The 27,927-nt window shown below is 37.4% G+C and overlaps 1 protein-coding gene across 1 annotated transcript in view; it reads left to right on the top strand.

The window, feature by feature from the left end:
* Nucleotides 1-27,927, top strand: part of LOC145666789 (facilitated trehalose transporter Tret1-like) — a 99,986-nt gene that overhangs the window by 50,389 nt on the left and 21,670 nt on the right. Inside the window, exon 2 of the mRNA XM_081734348.1 lies at nucleotides 1,413-1,540. Coding sequence (XP_081590474.1) covers nucleotides 1,423-1,540 — 118 coding nt within the window. The 5' untranslated portion in view covers nucleotides 1,413-1,422. The remainder of the gene's footprint in view (nucleotides 1-1,412; nucleotides 1,541-27,927) is intronic.

The raw sequence follows: 27,927 nt of genomic DNA, 5'->3' as shown, positions 1-27,927 counted from the left end.
AGAAATGTATACACGTCAATAAAACATGAACTTTCAATGTGCAGGGAGCCAAATTTTCAAAATAAAGAAAAGCTATATTTGTAGCTATAATATGGTAGCTTATTCTCAATCTGCGCGTGAATTATTTTTAATTTGAATTGATGTAGTAGTTAGGCTCTTAATGTTTCTGGTCTAATAATAAAATAAATTAATATTGTTTATACGTATTAACGTAATATACTGTATGTATTTAAAATATTTGTAATGATAGAACATTACAGATCATTTTAAACTAGGAGAATAAGTCTTATGAACACGTTATTATACAGTAAGCATTTATTTTGTTACTTTTCCTTTCACTATTCCATTAAATCTATTTGTAGTTTACGGGAAGAAACTGCAATATGAAAGTTTTCCCTGAAGCTTTCCATACGGCTCAAAGACGGAAACCGATATATGACGTCACGCCAAAACGGTTTGTTTCTGCTGCTATGACGTAAGCAGCATACAGTATTTTTGGATTGTTTGAAGCTTTATGTCTCTGTAACTAAGAAATATTTTCCTGGGATTTTGGGTATATGTTATATTGAAGAGTAGTTATACCGACGGTATTAATAGATTACAACTTTTGGTCAGAAAGGAAGCACCTATTAAGATATTCTTATTACGATTTGATACCGCTAGTGAGGTGGGGTGGATAAATAACTTAGTTCCAGATGTTAGTATTTCTGGTCCATTATTTATCGACAGAAAGCAAGAGTTTTTCTTTTTAGCTGACTCCTCTGTTAACGTGGAGGTTTCTGTTCTTATTGACTTGACAACAATTTGATATCACTGCTGAAGGAGAGATGAACTAAGTCATTCGTTGCTTTCAAAAATTCAAGTGTTTTTGGCGGAAGCAGCATTTCATTTATCGTGCTAATTTAACTGCTTCAATATTTTATTTTTATTTTCATGAAAGTTTCAGGTGGTTTTATCTTCTTCAAGCAGGAATGTTATATTGTATATTCGCTTGATAATACTACGTATTGATTTTGTAATAAATCTTAAATTTTCAGAAGCTGTTATAACTACCTAGGTACAGTACACTAAACTCTACTAATTTACAATGCACTTCGAATCCTTTGTTCTTACGTAGCTCATTAAGAAAAATCAGATTTCATAATAAATACAAGACACATTCATAATAGACACACTATGAATATGTCTTGTACTGAAGTTAGCACCTCAAAAATTATCCCCCTTCCCCATGTCTTACTTTTCTGGCTATACAGGCCTGATGCATATCAAGTTGAAAATGTGGTATCTGGTTAAAGTGTTCCTTTTTAGGCTATAATAAAAAGTAGGTTTAATTTAGTTGTGTAATTACGTTAATTTATAGTATTGCGTTTAAAACAAAGCAGTATGGTTTTCACTTTTAAATCTCGTTGTAGGTAGAACACAATGGAATTGAAATCAGAAATCTTCACTACCAATGAAGCTGTAGTGTGTTATCGTTTCAAAGAAGATGACGTAAAAGAGAAAGCGAGACGTTTTCCGCAGTACGTGGCTTCAGTTTCAGGTAAGATTCTATATATCTAAGTTCTAAACAAATACATATAGGCCTATGTAGAGGATCCAATAATTATGTAGATACTTCAACGCAAAATACATCTGAATAAAAACTTGAATATATTAGGTCTTCATAATCATCATATGGTAAAAGTCATATTTGTATTCTGCATCACATTAATGCTTTAAGTGATCACCAATAGCATATAGACACGTTTCATTACAGTGAACTATTCACGATGACTACCAGATCTCATGCGCACATCACATACCGTGCCAAAGGCTTCAATTTTCTCATTAATGCGCGAGATAGCATGTATGCCTCAAATTTGCGACGTCTTTGTCGACGTACTTTACATTTTTTTTCAAATTTCCAGTATCAGTTTGAAATGATTTTATGTTCCTCAAAGATCAAACTAACATCTGTTTTATAACTATTTTTTTCTTCAATCTATTGACAGCCCATGGTGGTTTAAGCAATGACCGACTAGTGATATTTCTACGAAAAATATACACATTACTCCTAGTATAATTCAATTTGAATTATATATATGAAGAAGTATTTAAGTTTCTAGACATTAATTTGTAGTGGTGAGCATTGTTTACGAGTAACGTAGTGTGGAACGAGCTCAAATCATATTGGATTATAGTTGTCAAGAAAAAAGGAATATTGCAGGTGATAGTTTTAGTGCTTCTAAAAGTGCTGCAGAAATTTGAAAAATGTCTTCAAGTGTCACCTTAAACGAAGGGAGAATCCCAACCTATACCTTCTCGCGGGAGAAAGCGGGCAATGTCTTGGGCGGAAAACTGATTCCGAACTATCCCAACTGACTTAGGATAAGGAATCAGTCTTTACCAGGTGCCAAGAGTCTCGTCGGAGGGCAGATGAGCATGCAGAGTCCATGGCACCTTCTTGACCTTAGAGGCAAAACTAGTCTGAAAGACAGAGGAACCACAAGGTGGTCAATGGCATGGAGACATGGAAAGGGAAATGTGAATACTATCACGTAATTTTTCCAGGATGGATGAAGAAGGAGAACAAATACCTAATGGTTCTTCCTGAGGTGAAATATTCCGGAGGTAAAATACCCCTCCGTTTAGATCTCCGAGTGGGGACTATTCCGGGAAGAATCATCAAAGGAGAAAATGATAACTTTCACTGCATAGGAACCTGGAACATACAAACTTTCTGACATGCAGGTAAACTTGAAAATGTAATAATGGAACTAGATAAATGCAAAATGAACATAATGGGTTTGTATGAATTGCAATGGTCAGAGAAAGGTAAAAGTATCGAAATATTACACAATATTCTGTTCATGTAGCGTTAAGGCCAAGAATGGTGTCTCAATAGCAATAAGGAATGAAATAGAAAACAGTGTAACCAATGTGAAATGTTGCAGTGACCGCCAAGTGCAAAATCAATGGATATTGTGATAATACAAGTGCATATGCCAACAACATGATGACAATGAAATAGAAGAATAATGACGAGATTAGAAACATACTGAATCAGGAGGGAAATGGTAAGAACAGTGCCATAGTAACGGAATACTTCAACAGCGTAGTGGGAGAAAAAGCCGCGAGTAAGGTGATGGAATCATTGGGTCTAGGTAGAAGAAATATACTGGGCAAAATGCTTATCAACTTCTATAGGAAACATGATATGGTAGTGAAGAATACATGGTTTAAGAAAAGAAAAAACAACCTGTACATTTGGAAACGCCTGGCAGATAAGAAACGCTATCAAATCGATTACATTCTTGTCAAGCAACATTTTAAGGATAATGTACGAGACGTGAAGACACCACCACGGCGGACATTGTTTCGAACCACAATCTCCTACTAACGGAAGTACAAACCTGGTTAAAGCCAATATAGAAAAATAAATTGGATCTAGAGCGACTAAGAAGTATAGACAGTGATGAGAAGGAAAATATTGAAGAAAGTTATGTGCAGTTGGCGATATGGTAGATAATGTAGAAAATAGCTGGGTAAAGTTAAACATACTCTACTAAACATATCCCGCAGCACCGAAGATGGAAACGCATTAAGAAAATCATGGTTAACTGAAGCGATGCTTAAGAAGATGGAGAAACTCAGAAGAAGAAAACCACGGACATCAAAGAATTCATAACGCTGAATAATAAATTGAGAGGAGAGATTGACAAGCCCAAAGGTAAGTACATGGAACATATTTGAAGAAATATTTCACCTTCAACGACGTGGTAGATATGATCTGACATATCAGAAAGTTCCAGAATTAGGAGGTAAAGCTAACAAAAGTATACTCTCATTTGAAATCGAATATCAACGATATCATGTATTCACTGTCCTCCGAATCTGGGCGGAATACATAAAGGATCTATATGATCAGAAGAGCCATTCGAAAGATATTACGATCGAAGCAGAGGAGGAGGTGGATGAAAAGAAAGGACCCAGTATAGTGAAAAGTGAAGTAGCACAAGCTACGCGAAGGTAGAAAAAACACTGAAGTCCACGACATACCAGCATATTTACTCAAGGGATTAGGGGAGAATGCAATGAAAGTACTGACTTCGCTTATTAACATGATCTACCTGAATAGAGAATGACCAAGGGAATCTTGATATAACAATGGATGCATTGCCTAAGAAAAAGCAGGCAACGAAATGCAGTAATCACAGAACCATTGGTCTTACTCCCCACTCTGCGCGCATACTGATCAGGCGACTGAAAGTAAGATAGATGAGATAGAAGAATTTAGTTTGTGCTTCATCAACTGGTGAAAAGCTTTCGACTTGGTCAATTAGACCAAACTTCTGAAAATACTTAATCGGAGTCTAGTATAGAGACCGACAAATCATTCGCATCCTGTACATAGGACAATGAGTGAAGTTGCACTTGAATGAAGAAGAAACCAATAGTGTGGAAGAGAAATCAGACAAGAATGTAGAATGTCTCTCTAATTATTCAACATTTACAGTGAATGTCACTAGTTAACAAAGGTTTAGTTACATAAAAGGAAATACCCGTTCTTAAAGGAACTTTTTGCGCTGAATTTGAATATGCACTCGGTTTTTCCCCATCACGTACGATTTTCCCGTAACAGAGGGATTTTCGGGAAAATCCCTCAAAAATTTCCCTTTTCGTTTATTTTACACCCCAAGATCTTGTCCCCTTGCATATACTAACATAGAAATTATACCTAAGTATACTTTGATTCATATTTAACAAACCCTCCAAGTTTCGTAATAATCGCTTTATTCTTTCTAGAGAAATAAATATGTTTGTATGTATACTGTGTGTACTGTTTATTGCACCTTATAGTAATGCTTTCAGATCTCTTAAGTTGAGGTAAAACGTTTTGCTTTATTACCACAAACACATATATAAAATATAATACAATATAATTTACAAGTGTGACAATTTACAATAAACAATAATACAAATGTACCAAAAGGTCATGAAAAGACAATCAAAACTATCACAATATATGAAACTTCCATTGGGTTACAAAAACGTACACTACTTCCTTCTTTTGTAAGAAATGTTGCATTCTCTAACAAGACCCCAACAATAGTCCCCCATCATTGAAGGATCCCATCGTCCCTGGTACCTTTTCTCCATTGCCATTATATCTTGGTGGAATCTTTCCCCCTGTTCGTCGCTGAGAGCACCTAGGTTAGCAGGAAAGAAGCTGAGGTGGGAGTGCAAAAAGTGGATTTTTAAAGACATCCTACAACCCAACTCTTTGTATTTCTGTATCATGTCCTGTACGATTTCTGTGTAACTCTCAGCTTTGTTATTGCCCAGAAAGTTGCGCACAACACACTTAAATGCTGTCCAGGCAGCTAGCTCAGCACTGTTTAACTTGCTGTCAAAGCTATCATCAAGCATTAATTTCCTAATTTGGGGACTAATAAACACTCCCGCTGAAATCTTAGCATCACTCAGGTTAGGGAACTTATGTCGCAAATACTTGAAACCTTCACCAGATATGTCCATGGCTTTGACAAAGTTTTTCATAAGTCCTAACTTGATATGAAGTGGCGGTAGTAATATCTTATTAGGATCTACCAAAGGAGCGTATTTGACGTCGCATTTTCCAGGTACGTAATTCACTCTAGGTTCCCATTCCTTCACTTCATAATGTTTGCCATTAGCTCGACTATTCGGAAAATTTTTATTACAGTTTTGTAATAGGCTTCATTAGTGCTTTCGATTGGTATATAAACCATCTTCCACTTCGATATATAATCTCCCTCTCTTCCCTTGTAAGTTACAAGTATTACCCAGAACACATAAGACAAGAAATGTCACGGTAGCTACACCGTGAAGCCTTTACCTCTGGTGTATGTGGTAGCCGGTTCGATCTCGGTTAGTGCCATGTGAGCTTTGTGGTGGACAAACATTGAATGTGTGTGGGGACCGCGGTGGCTTAGTGGTAGAGCGTTCACCTCTGGTGCTTGGGGTCTCGGGTTCGATCCCAGCCCCGCCAAGTGAACTTTGTGGTGGACAAACACCGTGTGCGTGGGTTTTCTCGGGGTTCTCCCGTTTCCTCCCACTTTCTTCATTCCACCATTTCATTCATTACTCATCATCACTGTCTCCTTTAGCCTAACCGGCATAACCGTGGGACGTAAAACTCAAAGATTTCATTTCATTTTTCGAATGTGTGTGTTTTCTCGAAGTTGTCTAGTATCCTACCACTTTCTTCATTCCACTAATTCTCCCATCATCATCCATTCGGCCAAAGTTGCCTAAAGGTCTTAAAAATAAATTCAAATAAGCTCACAAGGCAAGGACAAATAGTTTACAAGATAATATATCTCTGCTGTTAGTTGTCTGAGGCATCTCGACCCTGGCTTATTTTTTTTTTTATTCTAAAACATTGAAATTTGTTTCACCAGTTTCAATACACGAATATACAGTAAATTGCTCATAGGTACGTCGAAGATGAAAACACTAATGTTAAATAATGTTTATACGACAAGCAAAGTTCGATGTAAAGGTGTCATCATCCCCGACACTATCGTATACTATCAGCCCACTTATACAGAGAGAGAGAGAGAGAGAGATGGAAAGATATATAGATAACTAGAGAGATAGATATGTGTGTACACTTTGATTTCATATATTCCAGCCTTTAGGTTTCACAGTATTAACCCATAACAATCCAAAAACTACTTTCATTTTAGCATATATAGATTTGTTGCAATTTTTTTTTTTTTAAAAAAAGCTCGGAACCAAATAATTTTATTGAGTAATGGAAAGTATTTGATTGAAATTTTATATGTTACTGCACACTAAGCTCTACTTAAAGTGCCATAGTAATGGGAGCTGAACGACACATCGGACGAAAGAATGCTTGGGGCCAGTCTTCATCTCCATGGTTCAAATCTGTTCCCATAACCGCGGGGTGTGTGTAACAAACTCATGACAGTACACCCAGATTAGCTAATGGCTAAAAAAAAAGTTAACTTTTGGATTAAAGTTCCTTATATTGTCGGGATCTATTCGCAATCATACAACGTACATCTTCATACCAAGCCGAGCGGTCTGCGGCGATAGACCATCGGCTTGAAGGCCCCGGGTTGAGTCCCGGAAGGGTCATGTGTATGGATTTTAACAACATTTGTTTTTTCGTACTGTGTCAGGGGGGAAATCGTACGGGATAAAAGGATTTCAGTTTGAAAAAAATGGAGAGAATATCCTCCCCAGAATAATTTCAAGGGAGTAAGGAATTAGTAAAAATGTAGGATATACATTTTATAGTAGGTTTAAAAATATGGTTTGGGTATCCTATTTCTTTTCTGTTAATTATATTCTTCAATGTTCGAATTTTGATCATTCTCATGATATTTTCTGCTTTCAACGGAGTTCCATGAATATTATACCAAATGTTCTTTACACTTATCAAGTTCGCGAGGTTTAGTGCGCCTGTAAGAAACAATTTCTGAAGATAATTCAGGTCTTAACGAATATTATTCACTAGGAAAGGGAAGTATTCCCCTCCTCTCGAAGCAGAGGGCAATTTCGCACTCTGGTCAGATCAAACATTTCCGCGTAACAAAACGAAGGTCCCCCTGTAAAACTTCTTTACCTAAAGTGTTATTATTAGTATCATAAATTTGCTGAAAGCAAACAACTTGAAGGGTTCGTCGATAATATCTTTGCTTCTTTTGTCGTCTGCCCGCCTTCCAAACGAAGAGGTAAATTTTAATGGTAAATTTTACCAAACGAAGAGGTAAAATGGTAAAAGTGTGTTTTTATGTGTGTGTGTATGTGTGTGTGTGTGTGTGAGAGAGAGAGAAGACAAAATTTTAGTTGCAAGATGACATACTTCAATTGCCGTTTTCGGTTCATATAGCAAAAAGAATACCGCCACCAGAGAATAAAGACAAGTGTAGACCTTACCCAATTTTCAAATTGAATAGATGGTGGTGGTAGTTCGGTTTCTTGACCTTGTAAAAATCTTCCCTGTCTTTGATTTTGTTTGTCATCATTCCAGCCAGAAATTAAAAAAAAAAAATGAGAATTCCTCAGTTTACAGCAAGGGGAATTGGGGACAAGACATTAAGGATGATATTCCTGGAAGCTCATGTATCACGATTGTTTCATTCAATAGACAGAGGACACTTTTCTATGAAGGCTTTTCAACATGTTTTCTCACAAAGGGGATTTTCCTTTTGCAATCTATATGACCACTGGCAATTTCAGTCTTGGCCATTCCCGCCAGCGTTTTCATTTTCGAGACACGAGACGAGACGAGACATTTCACGAGACGTCCCGTCTCGTCTCGTGTCTCGTCTAAGAGGGTTCTGTCCCGTCTCGTGTCTCGTCTCGTTTACGAGACGAGACGAGACGAGACACGAGAAATGTCTCGTCTCGGGGCAACACTAATGTTATTAATGGGAATTGGAGATTTCAAGATAAGAGGACAGATCATTAACAAGATCAGGTATACAGAAGATACACTTATTATAGCTAGAACCAAACAAGGACTACAAGAGATGATTGACAAAATAGTTTACACTGGGAAACTATATAGTATGATTATCAACATCGAAAAATCAAAAGTCATGAAAATATCTCGTAGAAATGTGTCTTTAAGGGTCTGATTAGAACAAAGAAAACTTGAAGAGGTCGATCATTTCTGGTATCTGAGAAGTATTTTGACGAGAGAGACTTACTGCACCAAAGAGATCAGGTCAAGAATTGCCATAGCCGAAAGAAGCATTCAACATGAAAAGCTCACTCTTAACTTTGACTAAGAAAGAAGTTGGTCAGGTTTTATATATGGAATATTGGACTGTCTGGTTCATAGATTTGGAGATTACAGAAGTTAGAGAAGAAATATTTAGAGTGTTTCGAAATGTAGTATTCAAGGAAGATGAAAAAGATAAAATGGGCGTAGAGAGTAACAAACGAGGATGTTTCAAAATGGATAGGAGTGAAGAGGACGCTTTAGCTAGCATCTTTCGTAGGAAGGCCAATTGAATTGGACATATCTTGCGAAGAAATTTTCTTCTTCATATTGTCATAGATGGGAATGACGGAAGGAAAGCGAGGAATAGGAAGAAAAAGAACATAACTGATCGGTAATTTGAAAAATAGAAGAAAATATTGGGAGTTAAAAGTAAAAACTGAAGACCGCAAAACGTGGAAGAAACATTTCCAGACTCTAACCTAAAACAAAACTCTCATTAATTCCAGGATCTTCCAAAAGAAATAATAATAATAATAATAATAATAATAATAATAATAATAATAATAATAATAATAATAATAATAATAATAATAATAATGGTTTTGAATAAGGTGAGACAAATATACTGTATCTTCGGGAATGACTAGCAGTAACAAGAACATCATCAGATTTTCTCGAAAGCTTACTCATGTTAACTTCAAAATACTTTCTACACAATCTAAAGTTCTTCTATCTGTGCAAAATTGTTGAAAAATATGTTGTCATCATGGTGTTGTTGCTAAATGATATAAAACGTAAGACTCGCAATAAGTTTTATATTAAAATAACAACAAATTATATTATTTAACAAATCATATTAACGATGATTGGTGGTTATTTTAATACCAATCTCAAGTTGCAAACGATGTGATAGTTGTTCATAGTAGTTATACTGAAGAATGTTACAGTGCATGCCCATAATCTTATTCTATTCCACTGTCACATAACTCTTTAGCTCTTCGACCTTATAACCTAGCCTTAAGTGTCGTTCATTGAGGTCAGTGGGGTATTTACGATTTTGTTTCGGGGAAGGCTTTGCTAACTTTCGGGGGAGGGGGGTTTTGCCTGAAAATGTGAAAATTCTGCAAGATATTTCATATACTTTACTATAGAAGTAAGATTTCGGGGGGCTTAAGCCCGGAAGCCCCCCCTAAATACGCCACTGATTGAGGTAAAATGTCAAATTTATTAGTCCATTCATCTATTATTACTTTCTACCATTTTCAAATCAGGTTTGACCTGAAAAACCAATATCTCTGCTGTGAGAACACTTACCAATTGAATTTTGATCTGACTTGGTCGAACTCAATTACACTTCATTACTCAAACTCATCCAATCTCAACAAATATGAATATTGACAATGAAGGGGAGGGGAGAAATGAGACATGAAGTGGAAATAGAATTTCGTGAGGTCAGTCTTCTTAAGCGCTTTTTTCTCTTACTGATAACGGAAAACAACCTCAAAAATTTAGGTCACTAAGCAATAGACCATTGACGAAGTATAATTTCGTGAACAGACTACTGCAGCTATTTCGAAACAAAGTCCCTGTGACATCGCATTTTTGCTGCTTTTCTTCTCAGTAAATCGCACCGAGAGGAGAAGGAGAATTCAGGTACCTGATGCTGAGAAAGGCTAATGATTGTAAGCAAGACAATTTAGTTTATGGTTTCACACATATTACTCATGGATTCATCACAAAGGATACACTATCAGCATATTTTTATTGAATTCCCCAGATTCGTATCCTCCCCTTCGTTCGCTCTAAATGTTCTCTCTCCCCTTCCTATGATTTGTAAACGTGTGCTCCTATGGCATTCATTGGTCAATTGAAAATGACTATTCTGGTGGCGTGTACAGAACTTCTACACTCACAACATATAAATTGCCATACTTTTTCCTTTTTGTGAATCATTTTACATATATCCACACTTACACAAACTGGATTTCAACTACTATCAGACTATCTGTATTTTTGGATATCAACCTTTCCTTGCTCTAGCAAATAAATACAGTTACTCAATTATAATATTTATTGCTGAGCTTGTGGCCGATTTCCACTGCTTTCATTAGATAATAGTTCTCTGGCAGATACTACACGGTACATCGCATTAATATCAATAACATAATTAGGATAATATAATTGCATTTTAAGACATCAATTATATGTCTCCATTACAGTACTATCGCAAACTAATTTTTTAAGGAGTTTACCAAAAAGTCCTTTATCCTCTTATCCTGTATGTCCTTGTGTCTAACTAAATATTTTTTATCTTGATTACTGTCTTTCCGGATAGTGACTTCGTTAACAGTTTTTTCTTGGTTATTATTTCCTTTTAGCGATATGCTTTCGAAGTCCTAATATTTTATTCCACACTTGCTCAGTTCCGACAACAAAATGCGGCCTTTACTTTTAATATTTAAACAGGAACAGGATTGTAAAGTGAAATGTTATGATATGAAAACTTATGTGAAGATGTCACAAAGAAAATAAATGCAATTGTCATCTAACGGACTTTTCTGCAAAGTAAGGATTATATCAGTTTGTGCCTTTTACAGGAAAGAGAAACAATGCTCGATTTATCCTCGCGAGACTTTGTTCCTTTTCGCTGTTGCATTTAACCACTCGCTGTGACCACAAAGATTGTAAAATCGTTTATAGCGTATTCATCTCATATAATAGTAGCGTGTCAATAGTCAATTCATGATTAGGTAGTGCAGAAAGAATCACAGTAGTTTACTTCAACACACTGGTAGCGCTGCTTTCTTCCAGAGACATTTTTTGTGCTTGTTGCATCAGAGTTTAACTAACAGCGGTTATTCAACAACTTTCATAACTCAACTTTCTGTCGACCTTCACTATTTTCATTAGATAATAGTTCACTGGCAGATACTACACGGTATGTAGTACTGATATTAATTACACAATTAATATAATTAGCTCTTAATATAAGATTCCAATTATATTGTGTCGTTATAATACTATTGAAAGCTTATTGGTAGGGAAAGAAATAGACACAGAACCTTCATCTTTCAAATCAAGTAATGGTACTTTATTGATTAACTAATTTAATGTATATAATAACGGTGGTCAACCTTTTGCCATCGAAGACAGACAAAAAGAAAACAAAAAATTTGATGATCACGCAAATTGTGTTTCATTGTTTATTTTTCCTTTCTGATGTATAAAGTCGTATGTAAAACACTTTACAATGTATTGGGAGAGAATATACAGTGCGTTCCACGAATAACACTAAGGTCCACCTCCTGAAGAAACGAAGGAAGATAGAAACATGAAACCTTTTGGAACCTTCAAGGAACTTAAAAGGCAACATTATGCTGAGAAGGAGTATCACCCACAAGGGGGACTAAAGGGGGTTACTGGGGGTAACTCAAAAATTTTAAATAGCAACCCCCATCGTGTGGTACCTCGTTTGAAAGGTAATCACGAGTAAAGACCACTTGTGAAAATTGTAAGTCGCTAGCATGTCCGTAGCCAACATGGCGGCCATCCGTAAAGGACGGTCGAAGTGCGTTCAACGAATAACACTAAGGTTCACCTCCTGAAGAAACGAAGGCAGATAGAAACATAAAACCTTTTGGAACCTTCAAGGAACTTAAAAGGCAACATTATGCTGAGAAGGAGAGTCCCCCACAACGGGGACTAAAGGGGGTTACTGGGGGTTACTGGGGGTAACTCAAAAATTTTGAATAGCAACCCCATCGTGTGGTACCTCGCTGGAAAAGTAATCGCGTATAGAGACCAGACCGTGTCCACAACAAACTCTAAAGTCTAACGTAGGTCTAGTTCGGAACGAATGCACAATACACATACCACACAACTAACACTATAACAGTATTGCAAATACAAAACATACAAATTGAACTGAAACCGATAGAAAAGAGAGTACCATAATATTATTGAAAAATCTGAACCCTCCGAGGCTCGAACCCCGGACCGCACGTGTACTGAACCAACACTTTACCATTGCGCTACTGTCGAACTGCTACTCTTACGGACGAGGAGATGTAGTTCATGACGACGAGTTGCCCGTGGTGGCGCTTTGGTGTTGGACCTTGTCAGACGTGTGTTTGTGCTGGTGCGTTTGACCATCCTACATTGCATACATAATGTGGTCTCTTGAACAGAGAATTGAAATTGTGTTACTCTTTGGTACTACGAATCGTTCGTACAGTGCAACAGCACGGTTGTTCAATGAACAACATGTGCGCAACCCAATTAGTGTTTCTTCTGTACGCCATTTATTAATCAAATTCTTTAAGACAGGCAGTGTGACCAATGCCCCAAAGCCTCGAAACTCTAGTGTTGCTACGGAAGAAACACAGATACAAGTGTTGGCGGAGCTGAATTTGCATCCTCAACGGTCCATAACAACTGTGGCTCAAACGTGTGGTGTGTCACGCACAACGACATACAGAATCTTAAGATACATACCTTGCATCCATACAAACTACATATGGTCCAGGAGTTAAGTGAACATGATCCCGATATGCGTATCGAGTTTTGTGAGCAGATGTGTGAGGCATTGGCACGTGGAACCATAGTGCTGACAAACGTGTGTTTCAGCGATGAGAGTACGTTCTACTTGAATGGCAAGGTCAACAGGCATAACTGCCGATATTGGTGTGACACAAACCCTCATGTATTTAGTGAAGGCAACACTCAACACCCAGAGTCGCTGAATGTCTGGGCGGGTATCTTAGGTAGTCACATAATCGGGCCCATCTTCATCGATGGAATATTAACGGGTGAGAAGTACCTGGCGCTGCTGCAAGACTTTATTGCACCGTTGATTGTCGAGGCAATGGAAGAGAATCCGCAATAATTTGGAGAGATTCCGCCCGTTTTTCAGCATGACGGCTGTCCTCTCCATTTTCACCGCCTTGTACGTGACTATTTAGATAGTGAGTTTCCGCGACGATGGATTGGTCGTCGCGGCACCATTGAATGGCCAGCCCGTTCGCCAGACCTTGCTCCACCCGACTTTTGTCTCTAGGGCTATTTGAAGACTATAGTGTTCCGCACGCAGCCGAACAGCATTGCGGAGTTGCGCCAACGCATAGTTGATGCCTGTCATTCTATACCGGTAATGACTTTTACCCGTGTTCGAGAGGAGTTCGTCCAACGTTTACATTACTGCCAGGAAGTGGGCGGTGCACACTTCGAGTATCTCCTGCATTAATGAGGTATGTTCCAAATCATACTATGTTACTCTTTGCTTACAGGTTTGCAATGTTTCTTCGACCGTCCTTTACGGATGGCCGCCATGTTGACTACGGACATGCTAGCGACTTACAATTTTCACAAGTGGTCTTTACTCGTGATTACCTTTCAAACGAGGTACCACACGATGGGGGTTGCTATTTAAAATTTTTGAGTTACCCCCAGTAACCCCCAGTAACCCCCTTTAGTCCCCCTTGTGGGGGATTCTCCTTCTCAGCATAATGTTGCCTTTTAAGTTCCTTGAAAGTTCCAAAAGGTTGCATGTTTCTATCTGACTTCGTTTCTTCTGGAGACGAGCTTTAGTGTTATTCGTTGAACGCACTTCGACCGTCCTTTACGGATGGCCGCCATGTTGGCTACGGACATGCTAGCAACTTACAATTTTCACAAGTGGTCTTTACTCGTGATTACCTTTCAAACGAGGTACCACACGATGGGTTTTGCTATTTAAATTTTTTGGGTTACACCCAGTAACCGCCTTTAGCCCTCCTTGTGCATAATGGTGCCTTTTATGTCCCTTGAAGGTTCCAAACGGTTTCGTGTTTCTATCTGCCTTGGTTTCTTCAGGAGGTGGACCTTAGTGTTGTTCGTGGAACGCACTATATACTTATTCTATGGAATCGTAATTATTTCTAATACATTTTATACCTAATAATGGTAGTTTTACAATACAGATATCTGCTCTAAGGTGTTGATTATACAAAATTCCAATATTGAAATTATGGTTTACAAGTGTTAAACATAATAGAATCAAAGCATTCCTTATTCTGTTACTAAAATAATCTTCATAAGGAACTTTTAGGTAGTTATTTCATTACATAGGCAAGGCAATATGTGAAGAAACAGTGGAATCTTCTCTTTTTGAAATAATTGATAAACTCACAAAGGTTTCTTATCAGTTTCTTGTTACATTTTAAGTATTGGAATGGGATATTTGTTCTCTATGAACTCGATGTATGTTCCCGACACTTTACACACACACACACACACAAACAAATATGTTGCGCGGTGGCTCAGTGGTATACTGTTCATCTCTGGTGCTTGGGGTCCCTGGTTCGATCCCAGCTCGAGCCAAAATACAAATGCGGTAAGCACACTAGGAAAAGACGTAGAATACCCGTTTTCCACAAAGAACAAAAAAACTATTTTCCGATTTGCTCGAAGGTTACCTTATAGCCCCATTATAATCTATGAATACCAATATTTGCAGTGGAAAATCTGAGCTTACATCACTAGTGTACTTTAAGTCATATAAAGATTTCTGAATGTATTTTTAAGGTACAGACAAAACTTGGGGTGAGAAAAGCTATTGAGCACTTCAGTCATTCCGTGGAAACAGGTGCTAAGTTGTGACACAATACAATCCAGAATAGGATAAAATACAGTAACTCGGAATGAATCTTCCGATACCTCTAGTCTACTATCCGTAGCCAGTCCATCAAAATATTTCTTTTCAAACCTTTTGTGTTTCTCTTGAAATCTTTCTAAGATACAGAACTTCAAGCACAGGTCGTTTGTAGATTTTACAAGCTCGTCATACTTTCCCCGAAGATATTTCATTCACTGAAGTGATTTCTTTAGATTTTTCTTTGGTACTTGCAGATCAATATCGAAGATTGCAGAATTTTGGAAGTTACATACATGAACATTTGGATCTCTTCTCAAATGACTAACATCAATACAAATTCAAATGTCTCTATTTCCTCTTTTAAGGGCTCAGCTGCTCTCAACTTATCTAGCCTCTTACTTCTCAGTCAAATCGGAAAGGGACTTTTGAACATGAGGAATTCTCTCTTCTACACAGCTAACAGCAGTATGTTCATTTTGTTGTATACATTGTTTTTTCTAGGGCTTTTTTCTTTAATTTTAGAGCCATGTCATCCCCAAGAGCTAAAAGTGACCATCTAGGAGCACTAGAACTAAGAAAGAAAAGAAAAGAAAGAAAATGAAAATATCTTGAAGAACATCAAAATAATTTTTAAAGGTGTGATGTGGAGACTTCAGCATCAGCAATAACAAGATTGAGAGTATGCGCACAGCAATGAACGTACGAAGCGTTTTAAGTAGTATTACTAATTTTTGCTTGTAAACCATTATAAACTGCGCTCTTTACTGATGCTCCATCCTATCCCTGCCCTCTGCACCGGGGTATGTAGATTTTGTTGCTGAATAAAATATCACGAGATCTTCATAGTTCTCGGCACCAACCTTATCTAATTTAATGTATAAAATCGTACCAACCTTTCTTTAATGTCTAATATCGCTTTTCATAGTTCACAGCAAGTTAGCGAAGAAAACACTAACCAGCAGATACCCACAAGAAAGTAGGCAGAGAAACTTGCGTGCTGTACTAGTTAATGGAGCTGTTTTGTTCGTGTCATGTTTACGTGGTAGAGAAAACCTTGTACCGTTGATTGCAACGAAGGTAGAGGTTGGTGTGGACTTTTCTTCGAAGGTTGAATGACATTGGGCTGTGATTCTTGGCCTCTTACAGTTCCTGTGGTCCCAGGACCCTGCCCCTGGCTCCTAAAACCCTCGCTTGGCTCCGGGACCTTGCTCCTGGCCCCCAGAAGCTTTCATTTCTTTTGTATCTGTCTCAGAACCCTGCCCCTGTCCCCAATAAACAATTCATGATTGTAATTATATTAAAACTATATTCTCTGGTACGTGAAGGTTAGAATTTCAGCTTTGGCGTGGTCTGAGATCGAACCAGGGGCCCCTCACGTACCAGAGGTTTCAGTCCAACCTTGGAGTTTTGAAAGAATGTAATGTTGTCTACTTTAAACTTAACTGGGGTTGAACGAGAATTACCTAAGTTTAACACTGCCTTGTTTGCCTAAGTTTTTTTTCAAACAATCCATCAAAGATATCTGACATGTTTTTTTAAAAATGATTTACACACTATTTGAGCATTATTTTTTGTGTATATCATTACATAGGATTTTATTTTGAGTTGCTTTTTATGAACTTTGCTATATTTAATTTTTTCATTGGTTCATTTGCTTGGCATATTTATTTCCCTCATAAAATATTCGTTACTCTAAAGAGAAATAGTACTTTAAAACTGTTAAAATTATTTGACTCGTAATTTTAAAAAATACTCGCTGTTAAAAATGGAAAGTCGTTGTTAATTATTTGTTGGATCGAATTATGGAAATTCGACTAGAAACTATGTTTCGTAGGAATAAAAAAGTATGAACACTAAAATTTATTTATTCGATTATATTAACACATGTTAACATTCCTTGTTTTAAAACTATAAGACTGAGCCCTAAAAGGTGCATTCCCATTCTAGGATTTTAGCTATAACCATGTCATCTGCATACTTGATTCACTGTAAATCACGCATTTTATAAGTTCAGGAGACGGTCATGACGTGAGGGTCGAACCAGGGACCCATCCAGCAGAAATAAAAGAATGATGATTCTGCGAATAATTACTTTATTTAAGCGTAGCGTTTAGCACCGTTTAGTCCGCGATTCCATGTAGACTTTGTGGTGGAGAAACACCGTGCTCGTGGGTTTTCTCGGTGTTTTCCCGTTTCGTCCCACTTTCTTCATTACACTATTTCATTCATTTCTCATTATCTCCGTCTTCTTTAGCCTAACCGGCATAATCGTGGGACGTAAAACTAAAGATTTCATTTAATTTTTTAGACTTAGAGTGTACGTACTACTGACGACTCTAGGACCAGACAGAGCAATCTATTGTGAAACTGACAGTATTATGCACTTACAGAAAAAAAAATGAGGAATCTTTGTTACCGCTCGGAAACTATTTGGGTAATCTATAGATGAAGTACCAGAAGGTTCGGAGTTTACAACCTTTATCGCAAAAATTATAATATGAGGTTAAGATGCCAAGGGTATGTTCGGCATATTCTCAAAGTTAGGGGGATAACACTAAACGATAGGACCTCTCAGAAAATTAACTTTGAATTTCTATAAATTAGTGTCTGGACAAATTGAATCCACAGTAATAGAAAATCCAAATAGTATTGTGCGTAGACCGGGGTTCCGCATCTTTAGCTGTAGAAAGCCAGACACTGTGAGATCAACAAAAAACGTAAACATATTCACGAATATAACGTGACTGACTATGAACCCATGCGAAAACGAGGAACTGTACCTTACGGTTATAGGCCCACGAACGAGTGAATGCTTGTCTTCTCTTTTTCTATGAAATTTTTTTGTTGGATCGCTTCCTGTGGAAGCTCGGTGTTAAATGTGTGAGCGTCAACCATTTAAAGATATTTATTTCTTAATCTTAATTTTCTTATTTATTCTTTATCATTTACGACCCAGTGAAGTTTTTGTTGGTTCGCTTCATGCAGAGGCTCGGTATTAACTGTTTGTGGATGTGTGTATGAATATGTGTATATGAGGCAATTGTTCTATTGTATGCATTCATTTGAGTACAAGATGTTCATGTTTCAACACCACTCTACTATTTTAATTGCTGGTTCTTCAAGGGCTGATAAAACTTGTTTTTTTAAATCGTTTACTTGATGAACGTGATCAAATGTTTAGTATAAAATTTAATGATGTATGGTGTTACTAAAACCAAAATTAGATGCAAGTGCAAAAATACATTTTGTAGAGCAAATATCGGACATGAATGATTTTGAAGTTAAGGAAAATTCATTATTAATACTTTATGATTTAAAGTCAGAAACTTATGGTGATGTGGCTAATTTGTTTACGAAGTATGCACAATCGTAAAAAATTAACTGTAACATTTATTATTCAAAATTTATTTCCAAACGGAAAACATGCACGTGATATTAGTTTAACTGCACATTATATTATAGTATTTAAAAATCTCGTGATAAAATACAAATACAATATATAGCTACTCAAATTATGTCTCGGTATAGTAAACATATGAATAAATTCGAAGTAGTAACACTTGAGCCTCACACTGATTTATTATTTGACAACACAGAAAACAAATGATGCATTGCGAATACGTACAAATATTTTTCTTGATGAAATAATGTATGTGTACGCTAACGTAAAAGAAGGACATGCAGAAATTTTTGTTTAGTCTATGTCAAGAAGTTGAAGGTGAAACAACACTACAACACGCTCCGTGCTCTGTGCAAAAATGAAAGAGTAAAAACGAAAACAAAATGCTTCAGGGGATTTAATAAGAACAATTTCTCAAGTAGCTAAAACTACAAAAAAGGAAGCTTACCTTTAAATTCACGTCAGAAGCAATGTTTACGTAGACATAAAAGGATCTTACGTGCTTTATCTTAACAGCGTACTGCATTGAAGAAGGGTAATTTATTATAAAGGGTATTGCGCTTCTACCGTTAATGTTGCAACCACTTCTTGCAGCAGTGGGTAGTATTTTTAGCCGTTAATTATGTCAGAATTATGTAAAATGATTTTAGTTCCTGAAAATGCCGTACATGAAATTCAATATAATTTTAAATGCATAGATTCCCATCAATCACATTTAGATGAAGAAATCAATAAAATTATAAAACGTCGGGGTCTTAGTGTACTTTTACTTTAAAAAAATAAAATAAAAACAAAAATAAAATAAAATAAAAATAATTATGCTGATACTATTGTGTTTTGTATGTGTTGAGACTATAGGCTATGCTGAATGTATCACTGACTAGTGACACCGAACCTACTGGGCCCGTATGGGCTTGTCATCAACAGTCACTGATACACTCACCAAGCCAATCATCTACGGAAAATAGAACTCAAATCTTGCCCGAAAATGTAAAGATTCCAAAGTCTCTTCCATCTCAACTCATAGTCCGGTATCCAGGCCTGCAGTTCATTATCCACATCCCATCCGGAAATAGGTTGTGAACCACGACTACAGACACAGGACATCGACCTACGAGTGGAGCTGGCAATGAGCACAATGAAGAACTTAATGTTGTCTGTAGAAGCCCTATCTAAATAAAAAAAAATCTTACAAATCCCAAAACAGAATTTTGTCGAGCAACTTAAAAAAATCCAAACTGAGATTTTGATTTAAAACTGATAAAATAAAGAAAATTTCTACAGATTCGGTTGTTTCCAACCCCGGTCACACTAAGGAAAAGTCTCTTCCCTTGATTCACAGCTATTTCATTTTTCCAGTAAAGTTAGTCTGTACGTACTGCTCTTTGCTTTGATCATGCTTCATTTACATACCAAATATAACTGTAACTCAAATTTTACTTCTTAAAACTACTAAAGAATTATATTCTGTACTTGAAAAGAAAGATGTTTTCCACGGCTAGTAAATTTTATTTGACAATATTCATGAAAAGAGGATTGGACAAGAAATTTGATAAAAGAAAACTTTACACTTGCTCATACTGACATACCCATCTGAGAAACTAACATTATCGATTTTCTAACTTTCAGAACCTAAACATTATTTAATTTTTCACAGATATTCCTGAAATATTCATATTCATTAATATTCTCGACTTTTCAAAACATTCACATTAGATCGACACAAACAAATGAAAATAACACAATATAAATACACTACACTATTGAAAAAAAACTTCACTACATATGGTTGTGGTTAGCTACATTTTACTTTCTATCTCTATTCTTTTGGTGCTCAAAAATCCTCTGCGCATTGAGATTGTGGCCGGCATAAAGGATTTACGCTTTTCGCTACCTCTCTTAAAGCTCGGACTCACTGGACAACCTAGCACAGGTAGACACTCATATAACATATTGACACAACTTAAACCTAAAATCCCTATCCTAACCTAGCTACATTATACTAACTTAACCTAAGCAAGAAAAAAAATCATACACATATTTATGAAGCACCATTCTCATTTATGTATTTATGTTTATTTTGCTACCACATTATAACCAAAGACGCAGTGGCTATTTACTTTAGTGTCGCTCTGAAATTCTGTGTTTTCTTAAAAACTAAAATATTTCTACTAGTAATCATTAGAACTGTAATTTTTATACTCGATGGGTATCAGAATAAAATCACTGAGATTTAACCTATTGACGATAGTTTCCTGTTACCGTTACGCAAAAATTCATGTACCCTTGCACTTGACTTCAGCCGAGATTTCTGATACTTACTTCCAAAATTATTATTATAACGTTTAGGATTATTTTAAAACCAAAGAAAACATGCCAAATTATACAAATTAATTCGAGCAGTACTACCGAAAATGAATAATTTCGAGGTTTCAGGGAATCTAACATCTCTTTCACTGGGGGAAAATGTGTGTGTGGTACACACATTTTCTTGTTGTTATGACAATCGCTCTGCGTTGAGATAATTCTAGCTTTCTTCCCCCCCCCCCATTGAATGAATTCACGATGTCACATTGTCCAGACCCGCATGTGAGAGGTGTTGGGGAAAACTTAATGCACTTAGCACATCATATTGAAAATTTTACACATGAACAAGAAAAACCACACTCGTCTGTTCCGCCAAGACAAAGAATTTAGAAGTTGTCACTACCTGAATGAAATTTTGTTTCCACTAGTTTCCTACTTACATGAATCCATTCCACGTCGATTTTCCAAACTGAGTTTAAAATTATGATGAATAGTTTCCACTAAATCCTCTTACGGGATTTCCTTAGTGGTTAAAAAAATATGTTTACATCCACAAATAACTGCGATGTCGTTCCTAGTGACAATGGAATGCCACTCAACTTCTTCTTCTCTGATGCTAACACACCAAACTCAAGATTTGAGTATTTTGCCACTGTCTTATTCTGCTTCTAAACAATTTCTCGCTGTTCGAGAACGTAAAAGTTTTCAAGAAGCACCATTCCATACGAACAACACTGATGTAAGACGAAAAAACAAGTCACAGTTTTAAAATACTAATTATTTTAACAATTTTATACAGACGACGAACACTGTACGTCTGTGTCCTATAATGGCTGAAGATGCAAGACGAGAAGAAATCACAGTTTTACAATAACTATTTTAACAAACTGATACAGACGCCGAACACAGCACGTCCATATCCGATGACAACTTCTGATGCAAGACAAAGAACAAAGAGAAGATGATCCCTAATTGGAAGATAATTGTGACGTAACTATAGGATGATAGGCTTCGGTGCTGAGATCAAAGAAAGCCGAAAATATCTGCCACAGCTGTGATTGCGGATTATCCAATCAAAAATTTACTCCGAAAACAAAGAGATGCACCAAGAAGAAATTATGGCTGACTTTCTTAATTTGGAATGTTGAAGAAAATTTACGAAATTAAAATTTTAGTTTTCTTGTGAAGATTCCCTATGCCGAAATATCTATAAAAATAAACTGAAAACCATTGGAAAAGCTAAAATATACACTTATTTTCTAAAATAATGTTATATTTTTGGCTAAATACGTAAAAATATACAAAATATAATTACTAATCATGTATTCTTCATTTAATACTCGTTGAAACGATTTACTTAACTGAAATTACGCAAAATTTGCGAACTACAGTTTCCTACTACAAAATAAAACACGTTTTTCTAACATTCTAAAAAAATTAAAATTCCCTTTCAATATACAAGGTGCCCAAAAGCACCGGGCCATGTTACGTTATGCCGAGCATAAGGTAACATCCTCCGGGAGCTTCGGAAAAAAATCTGAACTTATGAGTTCTTCTTAAGTTGATTTTTTTGTGACTACACAAATACTGAAGATTATACAAGACAAAACAAAATTTTTTAATTTGAATGAATTCTCAATCCTAATCACAACTATACATACACCCTATATAATATGATAATATCCTAACCTAACCTTAACCTATAAACTTTATTTTTCATCCTTCTAATAATTCTTTTCTTTTCTCTTCAGAACATGTGAACAGTTTCAGATTGTCAAAACTCTGTACTCCCTCCCTTCATGTTTTCTCCCTTCAGAGTTTGCAAACTCGCTGAATTTCGGGTTAAGGATACAACTTTATATGGTCCAACATAGGTATTCATAAATTTGGCGAATACCTTCTTCGGTATTGACGATACATGGTGAGTGTTCACCATCACCAAAGAACCTTCTGTGATGGTATCTTGTTGTTTCCGCAGCTTTCTTTCCTTCTTCGGTACTGCTGCCGGAATATGAGACTACAAATTTCTTGTCTTCTTTTACTTGCACAGTCTCCTTGGGCCAAACGAAGTTTTCTTTGAAGCTCTTGGATGCTGAATACGACAAGAAACGCTCTGCTGGAGTACATCCGAGAGCATCACACCAAGAGTGATTGCACAAATCTTGGGCGGATTTTAGAAAATTACTCCATTTGGACAGGTTGTCACTGCAATATAGGCGGAGAATGCGATGAAGGTCACGATGTCTGCGTTCGATAATGCCATGAGAGGCCGGATGGTATGGCGTGGTAAGTATATGTTTTATCCGGTGTTTTTGACAAAACTCTTTCCAGACGCCCGACAAGAACTGCGGACCTTGGTCACTCACCAAGTACTTCGGGTATGGTAGCTGATAATAATATCTCTTCTTAAGGACCGCCACAATCTCTCTTGTGTGTGCCGTCCGAAGAGGGAAGAAACACACAAAACGACTGTAGACGTCCAGGATGGACAAGATATATTTATATCCCTGGCTCTTAGGAAGAGGCCCGACCAGATCGAGTCATTGCTTTTCAAAGGAAGAAGACACCTCAACATGACAGGGCTCCTTTCTAATCACCCTGTAGAAGTACTTGGTTCGTGCACAAAGAAGGCATTCTTGAATATACTTTGTAAAAGTCTCACGCATACCTCTCCAATGGAACATGGCCTTAGCGAACGACAAACATCGCTTCACTCCAAAATGGCCTTTGTTGTGGATTGCCGAAACAATATTTTTCACTGAGCTGGAAGGAATGACCAGCAACCAAACAGAATTTTGAGAATTTCTAACGTAAACCAAATTATTCTCCACACGTACCCTAGTATTGTTTTGACAACCCTTCCAAATGGTATGCAATTTTCTACAATACGGATCTTTCCGCTGTTCTCGCCTCAGTTCCGCGACATTCAAGAAGTCAGTGTCCTCCGCGGTCAAGAAATTTACAAAATGATCCTCTTCTGCCTGAGGAATTTCTGGAGGATAACGACTCAATAGGTCTGCGATTTCATTGTCGGAGCCTTTGATGTGAACAAACTGCAGATCGAAACGTTGCAGTTTGAGCAGAAGACGAGTAGTTCGAGCATCTAGGTTTTTCAAACTGAAAGCATATGTGACTGCTGCATTGTCACAGTGGACCGTAGTCCGTCGACCTAAAATGAAATTTGAAAATTTTTCACAGAGGAAAAGAACTGCAGCTAATTCCAACTGGAACACTGACAAAGAGGCCTCGTGCGGTTTTATTCGCCGACTCGCATACGCAATAACCTCCGGATCATCCTGTCCCGGGGATATTGTGCCACGTAGCCGGCCAATGACTCCGCAGAGGCATCGGTGAACAAATGAAAATCAAGACCGAAATCTGGTTGCGCAAGTGCGGGAGGACTACTTAAAAGTCCTCTAAGCTGATCAAATTTTTCCAGTAACTCCGGAGAGTATTCAATCTTTCGATCCTTTTTGAGAAGATGATAGAATGGAGGTGTTAACCCAGCAAAATCAGGGAAATGTCGCTTTCGCCATCCCACGAGACCAAGAAATTTTCGTAAAGCTTTCTTAGTTCGCGGAAGAGGAAAGTGACGGATTGCCTCGTTACTCTTTGGATTAATTTTAACTGATGATCCCGAAATAATGTGTCCAAGGAAAGGAATTTGTAACTGAAGAAAATTACACTTTTGAAAATTGAGCGAAAGATTTGCCGAACGAAGAGTTTCAAAGACCTTTTCCAGATGTTGAAAATGCTCGTCAATAGATGATGAAAAACAGAGGACGTCATCAAGATACACAGAAAATTTTTGAAAGGTTCTAAGCCGAAAAAAGTATGCATGACTGATTGAAAAACTGCTGGAGATGATTTCAAACCCATGGTTAGACGCGTCATTTGATATTGACGACCTTTGTAAATGAAACTAACATATTTGTAGGAGTCTGGATGGATTGGAACACTGTGATATGACTGCGTACAGTAAAACGAGGAAAAGATGGTGGCACCACTGACTCGTGCGATCAGATCATTGATCGGCTCGACCTGAATCCTTGGTGCAATCACGCGCTCGTTGATTCCACGCAAATCCATCACCGGTCTCAGATCCCCAGACGCCTTACGAACCACATGTACAGGGCATCTGTAAGGTGAAGGACCTTCTATGATGATCCCAAGTTTCAACCATTTGTCCAGCACTTGCTCAAATTCCTTCTGGAGATGAACGGGTATAGGATACAACTTTCCTACCACGGGAACGTCGTCTGAAAGCTGTATTCTATACGGCTCAACCTTCACGACTCTGGGATTCTCTGTGAAGAGACAACGAAACCTGAGTAACAACGAAAATAATCGATTCCTAGAATCTGAATCTAGATCAGTTCTTTGAGAAACAAAATTTTGAATTTCTTCTTTGGTAATAGATGGTTGATATAAAGTCTTCCTCTTTATCCGATGATACCTCTGCAACGGTGACTTGGCAACAATGCTGCTGTTCCATGCTAATGGAGATGATCTGTCCTGAATCAGTCTCAAGAGAAACTTCTTTCGATTTGCAATTTAGAAGAACGTGATACCTAATGAAAAAGGGGAAACCTAGAATACAATCTGTTTTTTATTTCTGAATCACATATACTAAAACCTCGTAAACGTAACCTTGAATGGTAAAATTTAGAATTTGGAAACCTTTGACCTGAAAAGTTTCGTCTCCTGCGAAACCTCGTAATGAAATGTTGGATTTTGGACGAAGCTTAGCAGATGGATAAATTTCCTTGATCCTCCTCCAAACGTCTCTAGACAACAAATTCGTATGCGCTCCAGAATCCAGGATACAGACTAAAGTCAAACTCCCAACTGAACAAGTTAACGTAGGTGAAGGGTAAGTTAAAAGAATACCTTTCTCCGCACTGGAGTCACACTCCTTCTCGTCGATCACGAAACGAATCGAGAACAGAGGCGTGCCCAATTTTGTCTCCCGATTTTCGGAATTTGCCAAAACATTGAATTTTGAATTTGGAGGGTTTGTATCAAAACCGAATGAGGTTCTAACCAAATTGAAATTTTGACTACTCGCTAACTGATCTTGTTCTTTTTGGGGAGTTGAGGAATCCACATCGCAGTCCACACTCTCCCCTAATGAGGGCTGCGATATGCATTTCCCAAACTATTCCCGTTCGATTCCGGTGGCTGAGCCATCGTAGGTACAAATGTCGGATATTGCTGAGGCCATCCAGTAGACATCGCCATGTTCACTCCTGGGGAAGGAGTGGACGTGGGAGTCGCCACTCCCCCTCCAGGAAGTAAATTCGGCGCATATCCGGGATAGCCTTGCGCTCCTGCTGAGTTCATCGCGTTTGGCGCGCATGTCTGGGATGTACCCCGCGGATACCCGTAACTCATCGCTGCTGGTTGGTAGCGTTGGTTGTACCCATACGGAGCATTCCGATTTCCATGGTCATCTCTTACCCAATTCGGCCTTCCATTATTGGGCCAAGGTCTTCGTGTCTGAAAGTTTCTTCTTCGACCCCTGTTTCTAGAAAATCGGTCATCTCCTCTTTTTCCATTGGAATTTCCTTCATTCCTCTTTCCTTCGTCTTCCTCCGTTTGAGACGAAGTATCCTTGGTGGGTTGTTTTCCTGACTTTTCGGACTTCTTGACTACTTTTGCCTGACGCACCTGAAAACGTCTAAGCTTTTTGTCAGTGACCGGTTCATTCGGCTCCGGATGTCCCTCAATCTCGGCTATTTTAACCATAAGGTGTATGTTTTTCGGCTCAACTGCCCGCAGTAACTTGGCATCACCAGCTGGTAAACAGTCCAAGACTATTTCAATGAGTTCGATTTCATCCGGATGCTTTGCCACCGCATAATATTCCGCTACAATTTTCTAGGCAAAATCTGTCAACCGGTTGTATTTCGCTCGATCATACTTCATTCCTTGAATAAACTTCTTTTGCAATCTTTCCATCCTTGCCGAAAAATAGTGTTCCCTGAATAGACGCACAAATTCCGCATAACTACTGATGTCTTTACAAACAGTCTGAAACCACGTCTTGGCCCCAGCTATTAAGCAACAAGGTACCAAGGTTAGACGTTCGTGATTTCTCGCTATTCGAGAACGTAAAAGTTTTCAAGAAGCACCATTCCATACGAACAACACTGATGTAAGACGAAAAAACAAGTCACAGTTTTAAAATACTAATTATTTTAACAATTTTATACAGACGACGAACACTGTACGTCTGTGTCCTATAATGGCTGAAGATGCAAGACGAGAAGAAATCACAGTTTTACAATAACTATTTTAACAAATTGATACAGACGCCGAACACAGCACGTCCATATCCGATGACAACTTCTGATGCAAGACAAAGAACAAAGAGAAGATGATCCCTAATTGGAAGATAATTGTGACGTAACTATAGGATGATAGGCTTCGGTGTTGAGATCAAAGAAAGCCGAAAATCTCTGCCACAGCTGTGATTGCGGATTATCCAATCAAAAATTTACTCCGAAAACAAAGAGATGCACCAAGAAGAAATTATGGCTGACTTTCTTAATTTGGAATGTTGAAGAAAATTTACGAAATTAAAATTTTAGTTTTCTTGTGAAGATTCCCTATGCCGAAATATCTATAAAAATAAACTGAAAACCATTGGAAAAGCTAAAATATACACTTATTTTCTAAAATAATGTTATATTTTTGGCTAAATACGTAAAAATATACAAAATATAATTACTAATCATGTATTCTTCATTTAATACTCGTTGAAACGATTTACTTAACTCAAATTACGCAAAATTTGCGACCTACAGTTTCCTACTACAAAATAAAACATGTTTTTCTAACATTCTAAAAAAATTAAAATTCCCT

Source organism: Thermobia domestica, chromosome 12, assembly GCF_964235325.1.
Source record: "Thermobia domestica chromosome 12, izTheDome1.hap1.1, whole genome shotgun sequence".
Lineage (NCBI taxonomy): Eukaryota > Metazoa > Arthropoda > Insecta > Zygentoma > Lepismatidae > Thermobia > Thermobia domestica.
Note: the sequence above shows the minus strand (reverse complement) of the source record. Positions and strands in the feature narration are given on the sequence as shown.